The following is a 15594-nucleotide window of genomic DNA, read 5'->3' as shown; positions in this document are numbered from 1 at the left end:
TCGACCGACTTCCTCGAAGGGCTCTTTTCGCCCAACCACGTGAAGGGTGGAAGAGAGCCAGAGGCTGTCAAACAATGACTTGTCAGCGAAGTATGAAGGCCATTACCAGAAAACTCAGCTGCGCTGGTCACTGCCGTCTTCCTGGATGGGGACCTCGAGACGGGCCACATTATTGGCTACAGACATTATTAGATATGGCCCAGTGGCGCTCGTGCATCAAAGCTATTGCCTTCAATGCATAGCTCCTTTTCCCCCCCCCCCCCGCTTGACAACCCACTGACAGTGCTGGATTTATGCACCAATTTACCAGCTCGCGCGTGCAATGCGAAGTTACCTACCCCCCAATCATCGGTGAACGAAACTGCGGCAGCTACAACCAGTGTACGACGAGTACGCGGTTCTTACAGCTGACAATGATGATGATGATGATGACTGACCGGGAAGCCAACGTTCACTGGACTGCGAAAGACAGAAATCCAAAGGCACCTCCATTCTAAATATCTTCATTTTCCCTTAAACTCCATTGTTTCGATTCATCTGTTTCACCCCTGTTCATTGGTACCAGCGGATTATCTGTAAAAGTGCTTCGTATGGAATCTCTCATGGACTGTGACATTGCCAACGGCAATAGGTTTTCCAATTAACTATCGAAAAACTTCCATTCTCATGTCTGGAAATTCGAAGTTTCAAACCTCATTTGTTCTGGATTTAAATGCTGAGGTATTACTGCCAGATCGAGTGGGGACTCTTCAAGCTGTTCTCTACAATCTGAAGAATGTTTTTTTGGCAGTGTTATCCGCACTGCCCTTCACAATAGTATATGGGTGTCCCTTCAGTACAGACATTTCACGGACTCAAAATAGTTCCAGATGGATGTTGGCCAAAAACCTCCGAGTGCACAGTACTTCGCCTCGTCGGTTATCGTAGCTAAAGGACAACGTAATGGGGGTACTGCTGCCCTTCTGGTAGCCTATATTGTTACAGAGATGACATCCCGAATGAAATATCTTTACAGTTGTAAGGAACTTTCCAATTGTCTGTCATGTAGGTAACAAAAACAACTTTAGCTACAGCATCCATTCGGTGCCTAGCTGCCGTGCCAACCGAGAAGACCACGAATTGTCTGTCATGTAGGTAACAAAAACAACTTTAGCTACAGCATCCATTCGGTGCCTAGCTGCCGTGCCAACCGAAGAAGACACGAGAGCTTGATTGCTCAGTTTGCCCAAGCCCAGACAAGAGCAGTCGAGGTGCTAAGGACCTTCCGGGTCATAATCCGGCGTATTTCCAAGCAGTGGGGAGGTCACACGGCCAAGGTGGATTATGCCGCCTAAGTTTTCTGTGGATTCGATTTTTGGAGACTGATGAGAACCAAAATCCATTTCATCCCTCAAAACTTTATATTTTGACTCAGTATCCTCCAGAGTCCCGCCATCTCTGACGCATATCCTCAAAGAAGTTGGCACTAATTTGCCTTCTTTTGTTGACTATAAGGTCCACTCAGGGCGTCCTGGATGTTCACGTCTCCAGAAGTTTTTTAGACCCTGATACCTACTCCTCTTCCAGTTAAACGACAGAGTGTGGCCTAGCTGATGTACCTTTGGTTATCAACCCTCGAGGAGCTGAAGCACTCTCGGTCTGAGCACTTCAATCCTGTATGCAGTACATTCCATAGCATCTGGTTTTTATTTAGCTTTTGCCTGTCATGAGGTTTACAATTTGCTTCACTAAGGATGTTACTTGAATCAGGGGCTTGAAGAGGTGGATCACTTACTCGCGAGCTTGGGGACGGCCGAAAACTTGTCCTGGTACCCATTTACCAATACGATTCGTCACTTTCCGATACGGTGTTATTGTTTGACCGTCTCATCTGTAATACATGCTAATCTCAATATATGGCAAGCGTGGCTTTAGAAGTGACGTCTTCACTTACCAAAAGCACAAAGGTCTTTTCCCTCGAGTGCATGTACGAGGGCACCGGGGCCAAATCCAAGTTGTGTTCCGGCGATGCAGGCACTTTGTTAATCCCTTCGAGGTTGTAGGAACAATCTTAGGGGGCTTATATTTCTTCCTCAAAGTTCCCAAGCCAAGATATCCGACATGCAACCACATTTTAAGCAGAGATATTGGGTTCTGAGCTCTCGTAGCTACCTTCATTATCAGCTCTGGATCTTTTCAGATTTGAAGTGTTACCAGTACCTGATCTAAACTTAAATCCGTGTCCACGATCTTGAGCTTACTCGCCAGATCTGTACTCTTCCTCCAAGGATGGACTTCGCTCATTTAGATCAAGATGTACTGGAATATGAGAGATATGCAGGGATCTGTCGAAGACCATCCACCATCAGCTTTATGAATTGGAATAAGGCGCAGAAGTGTTTGATGCACTAGCAGTGCACCCTAACCCTAAGTTTCGGGCATTCTCTGTGACATCACAAAACGGTGTATACCGCATATTCTAATTTCGGCCACCCCGGTTCCGCAAGACGGATCCCCAGAACAGTCGGCCTCACATGTCTTCTACCTAGGAATAGATCCTCACAAAGTAAAACGAGTAATGCTACACATATAAAGAACACTGAGGGTGATTTACCATCACTGGATCCTAATTCAGGTGTAGAAAGCGGGCGTGTAAATAAAATTAATAAATCGTTCAGCTGTAACACCCTTCCGGTGCCTAGCTGTGGTGCAACCTGAAGGAAGCATGAGGGCTGGGATACTACCAGGTTGCCCAAGTCTAGACAGGGAAGTCGAGAGGTAGAGGTCGGGTTCAAACCACGGACCTTATGGCCAGTAAATTCGAGGCACCTCGCCCTCGTGTAGTGACTGGGATAAATATTCCGAACTCCATTTTGCTGCATCACCCTAGAGAGTTGCTGTGGAACTCTAGTCCAGCAAGTGTTTTAATTTTCTGACGGTGTCAGCTTGAACAATCTATCCGGAAAGTTTGTTTCGGTTCGCCGTCAGGAGTCCCAAAATCCGATGAGTGTGAAGTAGGCCAACCACTGGCTACACGTCAAGCATGCGCTCTTGACTCTTCGAGTGGGGCATTTCAGAGAAGCTTTTGTAGAAGCTGTCGGTCCCAAATTTGTTTGATCAGTTTGAAACAAGATCAAGTCCTTTTTCCATGAAAGAAACAACTCACAAGGTTGACAAAAACCGATTCACAGCAAAAGACGAGTTTCGCCTTCTTGGGGCTCATTAGGTGGATACACTTCCCGAGTTTTCGCCGATCTTATCTCATTTGTACCCGGATGGGGCTGATTTCATTAAATGCAAGCATTTATTGTATCAATCTGTTGCCCCATTCCCTAAGGATCATATAGCAGCCAGTCTACATATACCAGCTTCGAAGGCCATCGACCTGAAGCTACTGTTTTTGTAGCACAGTATTTGGCCGCCTTCTAGTTCAAGTAAAGCATAAGGCTGACGGAAACTCCGGGGCTGGGCCTACATGATGAGCCCCAGGAAGGGTGAAACCGATCGTGGTCTGTCGAAGAGTTCGCAGTAAACTTGTGAGTAGTTTACTTTGAGAAAATATACTGCGACATCCCGAATATCGTACTAACTGAAACATCAAGCTTTTTTTTGTGCAACACATTCAATCGATCAATATCATAAACGAGAGATTCGTTTGGGTTTCCCTTGAAACCTTGATGGATATGCAAATTAATGTATTTGTCGAAGATCAAGTCTACTCTGCGGTGACTGTAATCTGGGATTTGCTATTCGAGCAAGTATGATTACTCCATCAAACTGTAACAAGTCGCGTCTCTACCAGCAGTATTTGTTCCGGGTCACGTTGCTCCCTTCCGTACGTGAACAATCAGTCGGCTGCCTGTATCCGATTACTGGTCAAATGAACGCAACACTCAGCATTCAAAAAGCATTGATCTCCATGCCTGGAGAGTCCATATTATCTTCTGAAAAACCCTGTGACCTTCTAATTTTGCCAGATTCTCACGAGGATTGGTCTTGAGATCTCATTCTAGATTAGAGTGTGGGCTCGCCTATGGTTTGCGTATCCAGCCCGCTCCTTGGATCAAGCACCATAACCCGAGCTGTTGAAATTGACCGCCAGTTTGCATCCTTCACTCAACTGCAGCAGATTATCCATTTTCGACCACCTTCCATAGCTTCCAGGGAAAAAACAACGCTAGAAACTCGGAACTTACTGCGAGCTTGCGGTATTTCTAAGCCTAGAGTTGACAGTATCGTACGTTAAAGACAAACTCGATCCTACTATTTGCAGATAAATTCCCAAGTTAATCTGCATCTGTACCTCTTCATTAAGAAGCTACATAGTCGCTATCCGACGGTTCAAGATCAAATCGCATGATGGACCTTGTATTCTAATCAAATCTCCCAAGTTCTGAAAACGAAAGCATGGGATAACTCGATTGACTTCCCCATAAACTGTATGTGCGCAAAAGTGTGACACTCTGAACTTACACCACCGTGAATCGCGACTTAATTGAAAAATCGCCGACCTTCGTTTAGGTTGCTCGTACGTTTAAACTCCAAGTGGTTCGGTGAGTTCATGAGGTTTCGCGGGGTACTGTGGGACCATCAAACCGGTGGGTTTCGAATGGCCCTCGTTTAGCCACGTGGATGTGAGATCGATAGTAAAAATACATGAGTGGTGCTGGTGCGGCCTTCATTCATGTTGTTTGGACTATGTCTAAATAATGTTCACCGATTTACGGATTCACCATTGACACAGGAGCGAGGTTTTTGCCCAAGATTCCCAGGTCGGTTTTGTTATTGTCGGTAAGTGGCTATCGCTTACCTGGAAGGCACAAGTGAAAAAAGGGCGTAGCACTGCTCCTTATGTTCTCAGCGCGGGGCAGTATGCTTGCCAGCGCGAGGAGTCGCATAAATAAATGTCTAATATTTTCTTACTATGTCCTCGCCGGGTGTTTGCTGGGTCAACGGTAAAAAACCTGTTTGCCAAGCTTTGTTCAAACAGGGCGTAGGTAAGAATTGGGTCCCCTCGGAGGCGACGGTACTCCATGGGAAAGAGATCAAGCATCGCGAGACGCGTTTCGTAGTCCACGGATTTGAGGCCGGCAACCATTCTCGTGGCGGCCCGCTGGACACGCTCAATGAGGGTAACGTCTTTCGTACGTCCTGAGTAGACAACTTGGTTGGCGTACTCCAGGAGCGGTCTGACGTAGGCCCCATAGAGTATTTGGAAGTCCATGCGAGTAATACGGGAGAAGGTGCGCCGGATCATCCGTAAAATGGCGAATGCCTTTTGGGCGGATTTCTCATGGTGCAGTGAGAAGGACAATTTTGAGGAGACCCATACGCCCAAATCCTTTTCGGCATCTATCCTCATGATGTTTTCTTGTCCTTTCTCGCGGACTGATACACAGGATCCAGGGTTTCGCCCGAGTTTCCCATGCCGGTTTTGTTCTTGTCGTCTAGCCGCCGTCGTTCCCCTGAAAGACAAGTGGAAAAGTGTGTAGCACCGCTGTTTATTTTCTTAGCGCGGGGCGGTGTGCTTTCCAGCGAGAGGACTCAAATGATAAGTGTATAATAGTGCCTTGAACCGGGTTCTAGAAGGAGCGTGGACAAAAGTCAGAGGAAGGTTATTCCACGCAGCTACCACCCGAAATGAGTAGAACTGTACACCATGAGTTTGAAAATTTTTACCATGTCCCCACCTTGTATTTCCCGGGTCGTCGATGAATGCCCTGCTTGTTAAGCCTGGTCCATACAGAGTAAGTAAGAATTGGGTCCCTTCGGGGGCGACAATACTCCACGGCAAAGGGTTTCAGCGCCGCGAGACGCGTTTCGTAGACCACGGATCTGAGGCCGGCAAACAGTTCGTAGTACTCCGCTGGACACGCCCAATGAGAGTTACGTCTGTCGTGCGTACTGTGTAAGTAGCCTGGTTGGCGTATTCTTGGAGCAGTCTAACGTAGGCCCCATAGAGCATTTGGAAGTGCACGCGAGCAATGCGGGAGTAGGTTCATTGAATCATCCTTAGAAAGACCGATGCCCTTTGAGGCAATTTCTTACGGTGACGTCCTTTTTGGTATCAATCCTCGCAGTGCACCCGGATCCGTGTTTGAAAGAGGTATTCGCTGACTTGCCTCCGACTGACATAAACACGCACTTTCGTCACTCGAAAGAAGACGCCAGTTTACTGGCCACTGCCTTGCGGAGTCTTTATCCATTTTGTGGGTGCTGGAATATGAACCTCAGTATTACAAGTCACCCGCAAATGTGTACATGAACTTCAGGCACACCTGGGACGAGGTTGACGTAGATCAGATGCAGACGTGGTCATAGAACAGAGCCTCGGGGAACTCTGATGAAGCCCGGCATTAGGTGGGTGTCAAGACTAATCATACATGTTTGGAAAAATAAAATTTACCCATCTCTTTTTCCACTGTCTAGCGTTTTACCAATTTTTGCTTCCCGCGTTTTCACCCATCTTAGTTTCTTGCCAGTTTTATTTTATTCTTTTGGTCCTGATACTTGGACACGGAAACAAATAGTGGACAGCGGTAGAGGACAACCCTAGCAGTAGCATTGTTGTGCCATGCTTCTCACCGTGCGACTGTCCAATAAGCAGATAGAACTATCTTGTGTCGGAAACCAGTACCCACACTGAACCATCGGGCGAATGGGAGCATAATTTACCCAAAGCATATCTAGTGGTATCATTCTGAAGGGCAATGCTTCAGCCAAAATAGCTTTCTAGGCCGTTTTGGTCCTTAACGAAAATAATGTTCGCTGCATAGTAACCAGACACATTGTCTGTTTACAGTGGGAAGATGACCCCTTAATGTGGCTTGCATCGTTTTGTCGAAGAGATTTCAACTATAGGAAGTGATTTGATTTTGCTTTTAAATACTCTGATAGAAGATCATCGTAAAGTGGCGTCAGTGCCTGTGGCTTTTTACTCGAGATACAATCCGGAGTGTTTGAATGAATAGTGAAACCAATGGATAAACACCTAGTTTCGTTATTTTTTATCGCTGTAAGCGTGAAATTTTCTATTAAATCGCCTTGAATATCGCGTCTAGCACGACTTCTTCATGAGACGTTATTGTTGTGGGCAGTTGTGTGACCTCGGGTAGATCAGCAGTTTAGCTGACATGTCGACGTTAGGAGAAGATAAAACCCCATAGATTCGCTGCTGGTGACCAAAGCCAATCCAGACGGCAGCGCTTCCCGTTTGCGTACACATTATGCCGATCTTTCCGCTCACTTGTGTCCATTGTATTTTAGGGAGAATCTTTTCCATTTTGACGTCAAACAGTCCTGCGGTCTCCCTTGCCTTGTATAGATAGGACCAGTATTCGTCATCAAGGTAAGTTCTCACGCCTCCTTGACATCTTTGACGCTATACTGAGCTGTTGTGAGACACTTAGGATGACAGTGTTATAGGACGCCAAAATGTGGAGTGGCAAGTTCGCCATTGCAATGACTGAAGATCGAGCGTCATCTTGTGCAAAAACGTGGGTCCATATCCATCGCCGAAACGGGGGACCGAATAAGACAGCAGCCCTCAGGGCCACTGAAACGGAAGCTTGAACGAGTACCCACAGTCTTAGCTATTCCTGATATAAGCTACTCGGTTAATGATTACTTTTGATCCAGCTTCTGGCGTGTTTGGCGACCCTCCACTAGAGTGACTCGAATAAATATACCCTTTTAAAATCGGCTGGCAGTCACAGTTCCTTCATGAGGACCATCGTTGGGCAGCTACCAAGTTATAGGCCTTCCTTTGCAAGATCACAGCGTATATCGGTGTCTTGTCGATTTAATGTTACAAGGGGGCCACGACCTGGAATAACGCATATCCACAGATGTTCCTCCCCAAACTATGTATAAGAGATGCACTTTGAAGTAAGAGAGGAATAAATGCCGGTGGCGAGCATGTGTGTGTGAATGTTCTCATATTGCAGAGCCTGCTTTCGCCTGCATTTGCAACCACGAACAAATTTTTCATCCCACCTTATCAGCCTCTATGACGAGTTCGTCCCAACTTGCTGAACCTTTCGTTTGGATCAACCTAACTTGGCTTCCTGCTGCAATTTCGGTTTGTCTCTCCCACAACTTCAGCGGTTTCATTTACGGTGTTAGTTCGGGTATACGCGTTGGCACTATCTCCACATCCAAAATATCTTTTACACTTGACTGTCCCACAATAGTGACACCGGCGAATATGTTTAGTTTCAGCGAAAACCATGTCTTCAAGTTGAAACCTGCCATTTGCCTCCATGTCGAACCCTATTACTTCTGTTCCAATTTTTGCTTTATGTGACCCTGGACATTTAGTGAACCACTCAGGATCACTCGGGGCTACCAATGATTTTACAGTATTAGTTCAAGTCATCTGGCTTCCTCATTGAACTAAATTTACCTATGCAGTGTCTACCTAATTTTAGGGTTTTTACAACTACGGTGAATTTACACGTAGTAAGTCCGTCTAGTTGGTTCTACTTTCCTCCCATTGCGTTGTTGCCGGCCGCGTTCAGGATGTAACGACTCAATCATGCTTCAGTTTGCGCGTTCTCCACAAGTTGGGAAATGAAATTTATTATTATATTAGCTCTCAAAAGGTAGAGGTAAGATGTCCTGACAAGATGGCTGGCACTCTGGTCTTCACTACATAGTTTCATTGAAGTCGGGAGTAATTTAGGCCCACCAGAAGGGTTTGAGAGCTTATGTCGAGCTCAGAATCGCCCAAGAAAAAGGGTTACGCTTGCTCGCAACGCAAGGAAGCACTTCGTTGGATAGCTTTGGATTCTGTGGCCGGGCATTCAATCGGTATTTGGAGAGAAAAGTTTAACCCAATAACTTCGTGATCAACTGAGCCAAACATTTTTGGAACATTAAATTATTTGATGTAGACGACAAATTAAAAACCATTGGTGTGAATGAGTAGCACGCTAGGTCTGCTGCGTGTAAGATGTCTTAATGAATGTCGTGGTGTACACTGCTGAAAGACTGGCGCCTGGTAGAACCTGGTTTTTGGATTCGGCGGCACGAAATTATGGCGCATTTGCCACCTCCCTGCTCACGACTGCTCTATTTTAGCCTTGAACCTGTAGCAATTAGACAGTCGTTTAATTTTAGTGGAATGTCCCTGGATTTTAGCTTATATGTATACCTAGGGAGTGGCTCTTCGGAGAAGTCATACAGTTTCTCAGTGGAAACCTTGGGTATTGCAACAAAAACGGCTGACATTTATTTATTTATCCTTAGCTGCCCCCATTATGGATATCTGGTTGTTTGTTAAAAGTGAATAGTGATTACTTAATAATGTGGTTAATTAGAACTGAGTTGGGGTTGCAAGACATTTTTCAAGCAGCAAACTATTCTTACTTGCCCTCTTTAAGCCGTTTGTAGGACAGCTTTTGGGAGTTATTCCTGGATTTTCTTCCCAGGTATACCTGAAATCTGTGAAGAGTGTACAACACTCATTTACTAAATCTTACTAAATCATTTACTAAATCGTCCTCCGCAATACCACACTGTCTTTGCTGTTTGTCATTTTGGCTGGCTCCTTTTGGCTGAGATGCACGAGGTTGACCTAGGCCATTTGCGACGCCTGAGCCACCGACGGACTTACACAGCTGCCTCCCGCTCTGAGTGTACCCAGAGCCTTCCCCGTAATATCTCTAACGTTGAAATTTTATTTCACAACGAAACATTTTCCTCCACCTGTCTTTCCAACTTTAGATAATGTCTGTACTATACCCTCTGACGTGGGCCTCCAAAACATTCTTGACTCTTACCATTCTATCAGAGGATCCAAGCCGCTTTTTGCGCCACAGCTCGCATTATAAATACTTGAAAGAGCTTCAAACGCGTATGGTTTGCGCTTTCAGCACAAAAATATAGTCAGTTAATTTGGCACGGTTGTTTAGCAGCACGGACTCCAGTTGAAGCCCAGTTATTGCTACCTGCCAATCTCCTGAGTGTATTTCAACTCTTAGGATTTCCATTGTAACTCCCCCTTTACTGGCAGATATGTTGCCGAAGGTGCCCGGCACTTGTTATCGCAACTGTCTTCATGCCCACTTCTACTTAACTTACCATACGTTCTGTTACGCTGCACCATTGTGCGTTCTAATGCGTGCCACAAACCCAGCATCACGTGGTTTTACTAATCGCGCGTAGTTCCATAGATAGCTTTTAATTTATAAAATCTACAAACCTTGTTTTCTGTCTACCGCTGCTAGCCTGGACCTATTCCGGTCGTCATTCATCCGGCAAAGTTACAAAATATAAGCAAAGAAAAACTGCTCTTAGTCTTATTGTTTTAGAAGGCACGCGGTGGACTAAAGGTATCCTGCGACTCTCACAACTAACATGCAAAGCTATTGCCACCTTCCAATTCGTTCTTGTTAAAACGTACCAAGTTCATCTCATCAACTAGACTTAAAACGTGCTAGCCCCATCTGTTCCAGAAAATTATCTCATTTATTTAAACATGAAGACCTTATCATTCCCTTGATACTGGCCTTGGCAGCTATCGCCAGATGATCATTTCTGCCAGGTACTACCAGTTGCTTGAAGCTGACAGCGGTGAATAAGCGATTACTGATTCAAACTTTTACATTTCTGTTTACCTCACGTAGTGACCTCCAGTTTTACTGCAGTTGATATCCATTAGTGCGAAAGTTATTGCTTGACCACCATGTATCTAAATACTCGCATTCTCTTCACATTAATTCCCGTTTGCACATCGGAGTCATTTTAATAGGACTTTGCAACGGAGCTAAAATTAACTCCCCAATCACCTTTTCTCATAATCGTCCTTACCAACAGGTTTAACGGTTGGTTTACGTTCACGTTACTTCGACTGACTTTCTTTTTTCAAAACTACATGACTACTGTCGCAGTGGTCTCACGCTCACAAAACGACTAGTGCTCAGCGCCAAACATAAAACACGCTACGAGTGACCCAGTTAAAGTGGTCTCACGCTCACAAAACGACTAGTGCTGAGCGCAAAACATAAAACACCAATTTTACTAATAAGGCTTACCTCTTGCATCGCTACGAGTGACCCAGTTAAAAGCCAGGCAGAAACACGCCTACAGTGGTGTGTCCTCTACCTCTTATCTTATCGGAAACCTCAGTCAGTCCACGGTTGGTGCGTTAGCCAAAAGGAATTTATCTTCAGTTGGATACTCTCAGTCTGTTTTTATTCACCTCGAAATTTTTTCTGCTTACGGACAATAGTTTATCCTATACCCTTCCACACTTATCGGGCTATGCTGATTTCAGCCCGTTCCTTCCTCTGTCCAAACACTAATTTTGAACATTTACTGCTTCGTGGCTCCGTTCTCCGTCCTCCAAAATCTGTAATTACTTATTAGGTAACGGTTATGTCTCCTTGATTTTAGATCCCTAATTGTTTTGTTGTTGTCTGCCATGTGTAAATTGTGGTTATTGATCGTGCTTAAATCTGTATGTTCTCCACAATTAGGGAAATTACCCTGTTATTATTCACGGCTAAGAAGCTATAATTAAAACGAGTTGTCTATGCTATTGGTGGCTTACCGAAGTCTAGAATTTGCCGCATCTTTGGACCGAATTCATCGCAGAACTCTGCGTTTGAGTGATGGTAAATACTTGGTGAGTGATGGAGAGGATCAACCACCCACATTCAATTGTGATTTAATTTAGCTTTTTCAACTAGAAAGGTGCAAATTAGCTACAATCTTTGGCGGCCTCAAAACTCTTTACCATGTGTTGACAATCATAGATTTTTATTTTGCTACAGCAGAGTGTAACATTACTGAAGCAACGTCTGCTCCACAGCAATGAAGCGTAATGATCGTGGCGTGGTAAATGGAGGTTTGAAATATGTTACATAGACTTAGTCAGTTGTACCAGGCAGAAAGGAAAGGTCGGCTGTATTGTTGTAGTGAAGCCTGTTAACATCCAACAGTTTAGTGGAGTTAGTAAAACTGTTGTGTTCAGTCATTTTTTCTCATTACGACTTTTGGTGGGAGCATCTTAAAATGCATACGTTTGACTTCATTTTGAAACTCCTATGCAGGTTAAACTACTTCATAAGACCATGCTACACTTTCAAGTTTCTACAAAAGTTTTAGCAGTTCCAGACCTACCCTGATGTTGGTTCGCATCAGCAACCAACCACATACTTTCTGCCGGAGAAATGTTCTCCGTATGGCCCTCGGGCCGGGATGATCAGTGTCAATATTTTCAACTGATTTTACCGTCGCCAAGCCATCTTTGCTATTAAAATTTTCTGATCTACCGATTCTCGTATTGGCGCGTGATGCTTTTCCATTACCGTCAAGGTAAGGTTTCGGTATAAGCAACAAGAAGACGGGATGTGTAATCAAAGGGAGCTTTCTGGTTACGCGTTCAAATGCTCCTGGTGTTTTTGTGCAGGGAATATCGATTACACATTACGATTTGTATATAGTTTCGGATAAGCTATTTATCCCGTCTGAGAAGCGGGTTACGGAAAGAAGCGTAACTGGTATGCTTACATCAATAATGTTCTTGCCATTAGCCCTGTGGCTGACAAATGTGCGCTATTTCGGTGGGATGTAAGTCTGTTCTGATATGAGAATGCGTGTCCCAAAGTTGTTTTCGGTCACGCGGCTTTTTGGACTGGATGCTTAACTTGAGCCAAAACCTGTTTGTAGGGGCCTAATAGCGTAGATTTATGTCTCGTGACGACCTACATTTATTGCAGATCATTGACGACTCAAGTGGTCTGGAAAGTGGTCAGGTTACTTTTATATAATTCTTACCACAAACTAAGTGAAGCGGTTATAGAAAGGCTTAAGGGGCTGCTCAACCTGAAGCGTGGTGGCTTCTTACCTGATTTTGGAGAAGATATGATTCCTTCTGTGTGCTGAATTCTCCTAACCGGTATTGAGTTCCCGATTGCATCTTTATTTATGAACATTTTCGGTGATCCCTCAAATCCAAGCTTACCCCGCATAATCCAACTCGCTAATGATCCGGGTCACAACAAGACCTACCGGGCCGGAAATTTGTCTGCTGGCGTGCTGCACAGCAGCAGGCCGTTTGCCCTGAAAGTACTGTTAGAATCTTCTGAGTCTTGTACTTGGCACGACGGCCCTGTTGAAGTAACATATCTTGCTTGAATTTACGTATGCCTGCATCATCTCAGGAACGTTTCCATACCTTGTGATCACAAAGGGTTTTGTACTGCATTTCGGATGCTATAATAGCACAAATATTTGGAACAGTGCCAGTAGTAACCCGGGTTGTTTATTTAGGAGAATTACCCGCCGTCGGATAGCACTAGTGGCCACCAATGATGTGCAAATACATTTGAAACATCCCCGGATATGGATGGCAAAATTCGCACGGTTTCGAGCATTATTCAGTCTGCAGAAAAATTTGATTAGTGTGGTGAAGATGTTTTGTCTGGCCAAATCGGGTCTGCGACATTGGTTAGAGTTGGCGCCACTTTCCCAGGCGTAAAATAAGAACGCTTTAGAACGGTAAAAGTTAGGAGTGGGTCGGCCTGTGTAGGTCTCTGTGAATAGGCCCGACTTCGGTTAAAATACTCTTTAAGGCGATTAGTGTTTATTCAGGGGTATTGCTTGTTTGTAGCCAACCAACGTGGTACTTTAAAGAAAATGAATTGAACAACGTATTAGTTCAATATTTCAAGGAATATCTGCAGCATTCACATATATACAGTGGTGCTTGCAGCGGAAAGGGAGGTTTGAAGAAAAGCAGTAACCTAGTAATTCAAGGGCTTTTGTGGCTTCGTGATGAAGACCATTTACTGGGTTTAATCAAAATTTTAATGATCATGTGCACTCTCAGGTGGCTTGTTGCATAATTTCAGGCATTACTCAATGATACAGCCAAAACGAAGTCACGATGGACGCTACATGCGAAGCCGAAGCAATGTGTGCAGGCTAGTAGTCACAGAAAATGAATATTGTCTAACATACAGGGTCTTACAAAAAATTTGCACGATCCATACGCAGAGGAAATCGCGGACGTTGAAACAGAAGTCGCAAGGGTATTAGGTCTTGAACGTGAGGTTAAGAGAAAATGCGAGATTGTGTGACGAAGCCAAGTGCAATAGAGCGTGCGGTGCTGCAAACTTCGTAGTTTTTAAATTAGCTGGCTACCATCAAAAAAAGGAATGTCGCTAAACTCCCGCAGTAGCTGCTCAAGTAACAGAGGGCAAGATGATGATGAGGAGCTACCTTCAGGCTGTGTGGCGTGGAAAGAGAATGTCCGACATGTTGGTGAGCAAAAAAACCGTCCGTTTTTAACTAGTCCAACAGCTAGCACCCTGCTATCTCCTTCGACGACAAAGTTTTCACCTTCTCAAAACTAGGCACTTACTCTGGCCCATCTAGTACTTGGCTTCTAGATCAGCAAACGTATTCACCTTTCTTGGGTCCATTACCTCTCTTTAGATTTTTTCTATCGACGCCGTTGTATATTATGCCTCCCAACACCCGCCACACGCTACTTCCTTCATTTTATTGCTTTCTTGTCGCGCCTCTTCTTAGCCTTCAATCGTCGACTGCAATTGTCCAAGCGCCCCTTAGAAATGTTATTCATTCAAACTGGTTGGTGCCTGGTCTAAACTCACACGGTCCTCCAACAAAAGGGAAACTATCCGTGAGCCTACCTTGGCATGATTCCCTGTGTCAATCCCCGTCTCATCCAGAACCAGCCGCCACGGAACGCCGCATACCATCTCCGACCGTTGACGACCGTTACGGGGTTGTCCATAAACCGAAGCATGTCAGTGCGGTGATGGCATTGCAGTGTCATATCCAATAAGATAGCACTCCCGCAACTATTTTCTCCAGAATCTCGACCACAACCCATAGCCCATTCAGGCCTGTAGCCACAACGTCGAGCAGTTCTCATCCAGCCGCGTCTCTGGGATGAGCTCTTCCTTACCCAATAAATTTTCGCCCTTATTTGGCTAGCCTGGCTTTTCTGCTGCAATTTTGGCTTGCCTGTTGCACAAGATCAAATCCGTAAACGGAGCTCACACCGCCCTACGCATTATCAACTTGCCCCCATCCAACCCATCCATCTGCATCTGACTTCACTACAACAGTGCAACCAGTGAGTCTTTACCTTCACATTAAACCACATTCGTTAGACAAAACTTAACATGCGCTCAGAATTTGGATTATCCCATCCCCATTTCCACTTTTGCTCGTTGGGACTCCGGCCATTTACCTAACCACCCAAGGTTAACCATGGCCAGCAATGGTTTTCAGTTTTGGTGCATCTCACCTGACTGTCTTCGAACTAGTCGGACCTCATGCCCACTGTTCCAACAAGTTGTGAAATAACCTACTATTACAATATCATCGGGTATTTCCAACTGACACTCTCCTGTTTTTATGTAATCCACACCCCCACAAATTCATCAGTCATGCTCCATTCTGACTGTAAAACTATGATCATGCCAGACGGTATGCCACCCACAAGTTGGGAATAAACCTTATTATTATTAATATAAACTGGATGAACTCGCGGGTTCTAAGGGGTGTCAATAATCGTTCGTTCGGCTTCTTAGACAGAAAATGTTTTAGCTAATCCACCGTTCATCCTCGGGTGTT

General features: G+C 44.9%; 1 protein-coding gene across 1 annotated transcript in view; it reads right to left on the bottom strand.

The window, feature by feature from the left end:
- T265_12984 (hypothetical protein) overlaps window positions 1-13047 on the bottom strand; it is a gene marked incomplete at both ends in the record, with an annotated part of 21713 nt that extends 8666 nt beyond the window's left edge. Inside the window, 3 exons of the mRNA XM_009166598.1 lie at window positions 1934-2049; window positions 4903-5444; window positions 12950-13047. Coding sequence (XP_009164862.1) covers window positions 1934-2049; window positions 4903-5444; window positions 12950-13047 — 756 coding nt within the window. The remainder of the gene's footprint in view (window positions 1-1933; window positions 2050-4902; window positions 5445-12949) is intronic.
- Window positions 13048-15594: the final 2547 nt, after the last annotated feature.

The sequence above is a fragment of the Opisthorchis viverrini genome, assembly GCF_000715545.1.
Source record: "Opisthorchis viverrini unplaced genomic scaffold opera_v5_28, whole genome shotgun sequence".
Lineage (NCBI taxonomy): Eukaryota > Metazoa > Platyhelminthes > Trematoda > Opisthorchiida > Opisthorchiidae > Opisthorchis > Opisthorchis viverrini.
Note: the sequence above shows the minus strand (reverse complement) of the source record. Positions and strands in the feature narration are given on the sequence as shown.